The sequence below is a fragment of the Anneissia japonica genome, unplaced genomic scaffold, assembly GCF_011630105.1.
Source record: "Anneissia japonica isolate Jap-2015-1 unplaced genomic scaffold, ASM1163010v1 scaffold1415_len311187_cov125, whole genome shotgun sequence".
In the NCBI taxonomy this organism is placed as follows: Eukaryota; Metazoa; Echinodermata; class Crinoidea; order Comatulida; family Comatulidae; genus Anneissia; species Anneissia japonica.
In genome coordinates this window covers 161,425-167,618 of record NW_022706946.1, presented here as the reverse complement: position 1 = coordinate 167,618, position 6,194 = coordinate 161,425, and the positions used below count along the sequence as shown (strand labels likewise).

The 6,194-nt window shown below is 33.1% G+C and overlaps 1 protein-coding gene across 1 annotated transcript in view; it reads right to left on the bottom strand.

Annotated features, from left to right (window-relative positions):
- LOC117106230 (adhesion G-protein coupled receptor D1-like) overlaps nt 1-6,194 on the bottom strand; it is a 19,037-nt gene that overhangs the window by 1,898 nt on the left and 10,945 nt on the right. The window contains exons 2-5 of the mRNA XM_033247576.1: nt 2,794-2,888; nt 2,489-2,594; nt 1,931-2,148; nt 686-752 (exon numbers count right to left, since the gene is read on the bottom strand). Of these exons, the coding sequence (XP_033103467.1) occupies nt 686-752; nt 1,931-2,148; nt 2,489-2,594; nt 2,794-2,888 (486 nt within the window). The remainder of the gene's footprint in view (nt 1-685; nt 753-1,930; nt 2,149-2,488; nt 2,595-2,793; nt 2,889-6,194) is intronic.

Below are 6,194 nucleotides of genomic sequence, written 5' to 3'. Positions count from 1 at the left end.
TGTTTTTGCAAAATAAATTGATGCAATTTGCTGTTATAGGCCTAATCAATAAATTCCTCTTCAACCGATATAACCTTAAACATTCTTGGAATTGATATAACATTACTGATGTCGTACACACCCTTCAGTGTGAAATGTGGCTCCCTTTGCAAGCAAATCTAACATCTAAGGAAAGAAGAGCTTAGATTGGTACCAGATAATAATTTTGTTATCAACATTAATGTTCATCTTTGTAAGCGCATAAGACAGTGCAAATTATTTCTGTGACAGTCTTTTGAAGTGTGTAAAGCTCCATTTTATCCCATACATAGTCAAAATATTGGGGGGGATGATTCAATGGACCATCCCCCCCTTGTCAAATATTGGGGGGGGTGGATATATCCCCTCCATCCCCGCCGGGATCTACGCCTATGCATGTATAGTGTTATTGCACAAAAGGTAAGTTAATCAATTAATGTAATTTGTTGCAACAACAAACGAGACTATAAAATAATATTTAAAACAAGGCAGTTGAGAACATTTTGTATTCGAGTGGTATTGTAATGCTGAGTATTAGGAATTCTTTAGAACACATGCTGATGATTACACATTCTTGTTTAATAGACCTTTGCACTTCTTTCTTATAAATTGTTCTTGATCATACTAATCCTTCTCGTTATTAAGTAGATATGAAAATACAAATTACCAGAAGGGTGAGGCACACAGGAGAAACAAACGCCCATATGGCACCTGATTCATTTTTCAACCAGCACCTAAAATTGATAATTCAAAAAGTGTTCATATGCTGCCAAAACAAATTCATGTTATTTGTGACGTTTTAACGCACTTTATCAGTGTTTTTCTCTCTCTTCAACGAGGAAACTAAATTGGTACATAATAATAAGAATGATTTAAAATATTTAGATTTTGTCTGTGAATTATTATCATTTTTAAACCTCTCATTGTCATCATCGATATTGTTGTTGTTATTACTTTAATAATTGTTTTACTATTAAGATTTTCATTGTGTTTGGCAATATTACTGCTTCTTGCTCTAAAAATCCCGGGTTGTATAATGAAGAGGAAGCTTTAAATATTTTAGTAAGTTATAACTTGCAAGCTCATAAAAATTATAACTCCATCCTGCAAGTAACGTCCTAAATGTCATTGGTCACTATGTCAGATGTAATAATTGGTTGAGTAATTCCCACTGTTGTAAAACTGAACCTACTGTTAGGATCGACTATTCATATGAAACTAAACAGAAAATGAATATATTTTTAATATGATTGTATCACAAAAAATGTCCAATTTAGAAACAAAAACCAATATTGACATCAACATATAGTTAGTTCAGTATCACCGCATTAAACAAGTAAAAATCTGAGATGCCTTGTCTAAAATTGTTGATCGTTTGGCACCAGACCATCCTACCACCATTGAGGCTAACATATAACGTTAAGTTTAACTTAAATCTAAACACATAAAACTTATATGTTTTGATATTCAGTGCTGTAACGTTAAATGTTTGCCAGTTTTCAAATGCATTTTCTTTTTTTATGTTGGACAAAAGAAATATGTCTGTATTCAGTATTCATTAATTTAGGATTTACAAATATAGTGCACTTAAAAATAATATTGGTAAATATATACAGAATCAATAAAAAAAATATATATATATATTATATATTAATAAACAAGTTGTAATTATAATACTCATTGTGTTTGGAAATGCTACTGCTTCTCACACTAAAGACCCTGAAGCGTTTGTAATAAAGTAAAAGAAAAGATATTTTGCTTTTGGTGAACTAATAAACAGAACAATAAACTTCATCGCTAAATGAGCAATTTATGTTTTACCAGAGATAAGTACTTAGTGCCACTTTTATATCGACTTCATTAAATTATTAAATAATTCTATTAAAATTTACAATCTGATATTAGGATTTACTTATCCGATGCGTAGTTTTGTCTTGTTATACAAACTGTCGTCCCGACAACAGTGACGGGTCCAATCCAACCAATGTATCGACAGTAGAAGAAGCGTCTCTCATGATCAGCAAATGGATATTTAATCTTTATGTAAACATCTGTTGACATTATCAACATCCACGAGAAAGCTGCTAATAGACTGTAGTGCAAACACCCGGCGAGAAGACTGCATGCAATCTGTAAAGAAAGTATTTCAGGTTTTGGTTAAATTTTGTTTTAACTTAAATGTTTTTGTGATTGTGTATGTAAAAAATGACAAAAACTAAGGGTAAATGGTGATGCCTATAAACTTGTCTTTTTTTCGGCCAACGTCGAACTCTACAATTTTTTTTTTTTTAGAAAATTCAAGCCAATTTCATGGGAATAACCTTTGTGACATTTTAAATATTTTAACAAAATACACTTTGGGGGCCTACTTAAAGTTTATGGTTGAAAGCAGAATTAAATAGACAGTTTTTGAAGAGGGATGGTTGGAATTTTCTTACAAATATCTTTTATTAAAATAAATTCAACTCACTGAGTTCTTTACATCAACCTCCAGTAGAAAAAAGAACAAATTGGCAAGTAGTAGAGCGATGACCAAATGGCGCAAAATTCTGTACCGTTCCGAGTTCCTCAAATTCCTGAAAAAAAAATACACTGTTGTTTGTAATGTTTCAGCAAGCCATTTTTAGACATTTTCCTTATTAAAGGACAACAAACTGCCCTATTGGAATGGAAATGACAGGGAATGAAATGGCAACCGTTTGTTTGAATCATTATATTCGTTATCATTATTACGCTCATTATTATTTATTTGATTCTTATTCTACGTCAACTTACTCCAAACAGCAGATTATAACAAGTGTGGTGACAAGAAAAACATTCGAAATTGAAACTCCAACGATCGTAATCACAGACAAAGTCTTGTTATTTATCTGTAGTAAAATATGGAATTACTTTATAAAAAATCAGCTCGCCAAGTCTAAGGCCCTATCTAGACAATCAACATTTTTCAACAAAAACATATAACATGCCCAAAGAAAAGCTTATAGACGTGTCGCCAGAGCTTTAGACAAAGAGAGCAATGTAGAAGCTCATATTGTTACCACGTACATCAATATGTCTAAAGATTGTTTAAAGTTTAATTTAAACATGTTTTCCATTTATTCTCACCTGCTTGGGTTTCATCAGAATTACAAATGACGTCATATGAGTGCATATACACGTCACTCCGCTAAACATATAGTCGTTTGCATAGTCTGTCACACAACCATCCGTTGACCACAAACTTGAAAATAAGCGGTGGTGTACAACGTACACAGGTTTTATATAAAATTTAAAGTTCAATAGACGCATTACACAATGTGTATTTATACTTATATAATTCATATTTATATACGTCATCAACGAGGCAGATAGTTGTATAATTATTGTTTTTCAGGAGAGATTTCACAGAATAACATTATACTGGCATATAACATTTATTTTACTATTATTTTATCATAGTTATGATTTTTAATTTGATATATTACCATTTAAATTTTAACTTACGCTAAAGTGATATTTATAATTATCGTGTTTTTAATAACATGCTGTTATGAGATTCACGTTTGTATTATTTTACCATAAATATGAATTTTGATTTAGTTTATCATTTATTAGTTTTGCTGACATATGATAGTATTGAACTTACGTTGATGTGTCATTAATATCGTGTTTGTAGTGACAAGCTGGGATGAGATTCACGTTCGAAATATTTTTTGTAGTTACATCCTTGGTAAAAAGAAAAGAAATACAAATTTCAAATCACAGTATTCTGATTAAATTTGAAATACAGCTCATATCCATCCGAATAGATAGGACAAGGGTATTTTTTTTGTATATTTTTCTAGCTATACGTGTTTGAATGAACATATTAAAGATAACGAAAATGGTGGTTTTGTCTTGTTAAAATGTAGTTAGAAACATGTTTATTATTTTAAAAAGAAATTTAATTTTACAATCGATGAATAAAACTGCAATTAATTCGCTATATTAAAAAATTTACCAAACACTCATGCCTGGTTTTCACGAGATCCCTAGTATCCGGATCGGGAGCTAACCGTTAGCGCTAACCGTTAGCACCTGCGTGAGAACGCCCGATCGGTTAGAGCTAACCGTTAGCGGTATCCAGATACCGCTAACGGTTAGCAAGCGCTATCGGTTAGCAAGTTGAGCGCGTTTTTATCATCAACCAGTCACACATACGCATTTACAATTTCCAGTTTCTTATTGGCCAGTGATTCGATCATCATATTTTTGGTATCGGGATCGGGATTTTCTCGCATGGACGCATGGCAGCTAACGGTTAGCAGAACCCGGATCCTGCTAACCGTTAGCAGCCCTGTGAGAACATAGCCTCTAAAATTATTATACAACTTTGTTAGTTTTGTGCACTACGAAACTGAAAAATGTTAAGAGCAGTTGGCTGTAAAAGTCAAAGAAATTAAAAAAATAGTTACAGACTAAAAAAAAAATAGATTTCTTCCAAATTGTGGACATAGCTATATCTTTGTTAAGAGAAATCAAATATGAAGTTATATTTACTTTATGCTTATATTTCCATGGCAACGGGTAAATTTGTATTTTTGGCAATTTTTGTCATTTTTGGCTGTTTTAAATGTTAATATTAGTAATAATTTGATACAATATTTCTGATATCCTTATGGTTTATTCATCAAAAATAATGAGTGTGTGTATAAGTTTAATACATTGGGTATGTGTTGCAAATTTTTAAATGTTTTTTGGATTTTGTAGTTGGGAGATACCATGCTTTTAAAAAGGGGTGCTTTTTTTTTTTTCAAATTATGAAAAACGTCCAAACTTTTGCTCATAAACCTCAAAGTGGTGCTCTTTTAAAACTATTTTTCTACAAATAGGTAGTTCTAATGCTCCCTTAAAGAATTCCAGTTTAAAAAAGTGGGTAATTAAAAAAAAGCAGTGTTGCCAGAAAAACAGGCATTTTTCATTACAAAATTATAATAGTAAAATTTACCAAATTCCTTTGATTACAACAATAATAAATGTTTTTCTATACTTTAAGTAATGTTGTAATAAAAAAAAATATTTTTGGTATAAATGTTGTCATTTTTCTGTTTTAGCGGTATTTTAAACCCTTTTAAGGTGGGTTTATAAAAATTTGACTTTATACATAAGCCTACCAATTTCTGTCATTGGTGTCACCAGTTTGACACGGCACCTTAACCTACATGGGAATGCCAGACTCTGAATAATGCCCTCTTCTCCCTAACCACATCATGCAACATCCTTACCCCTTCTTGTTGGGACAAGTCAGGAATTATCGTGAAAACATATAAACCTAATACGTGGTCGTGGTAGGGGTGGTGCCCGACAAGAAGCCTTATGTCCCAGATGGTGGTCTGATTGCAGCATTCAGAGAATCTCGAGCAGATTTTTTGGAAAATAAATATCTTGGCACATTTTTGTTGCATGGCGGTGTTTCAAACACAAGCCCAGAACAGCGATAATGAAAGATGTAGTTTTATGGCTAAAGAGTGTGCTTCCTAAGCTTACATCTGTATATTTTAAGACACAACAATGCTGGCTGCTACCACTGTACAACTACCAGTGGCGTAGAAAAATATTTTTCATTTGGGGGGGGGGGATGATTGGCGTGTTTGCCAGTGTCGTAACAGGCGCGGGGGCCCCTGACGGTTTATACCGGGCTGACCAAGCCGTCATACCGGGCTGGGTAATAAGAGAAAAGAAAGAGGGGAGAGGGAGAAAGAAGAGGAAAAGAAAAGGAAAGAAAAAGAGAAGAGAAAAATAAAGTCAAGAATAAAAAGGAAGATATCATAATGACCAGACTCACAACACCTGCAACCCCTTTTCCACTTCAAAAACTGTAATAACTCCTTTGATATATGCTGCCCGATGGCGTAACCACTGCGGGACAAGGGGAAAATATCTATCTTTGAAAAAACTTCCCCACCCCTTTATAAATGCCCTTTCATCCCCTGTGAGTGCCTAAAAACCTCAAATTTCGCGCGCATTTCTTGTTAACATGGCCCAATTTCCTCTAAAAATTGCACATTTTAGGGAGTTTTGATCAATTCCAACGAAATTAGAACTAAAAACACCATGGGACAAGGTAAAAATATCCATCTTTGGAAAATCTTTCCCCACCCCTTGATAAATGCATCCTCTGAAAGTGCCTAAAATTCTCAAATTCTTTGCGCGCA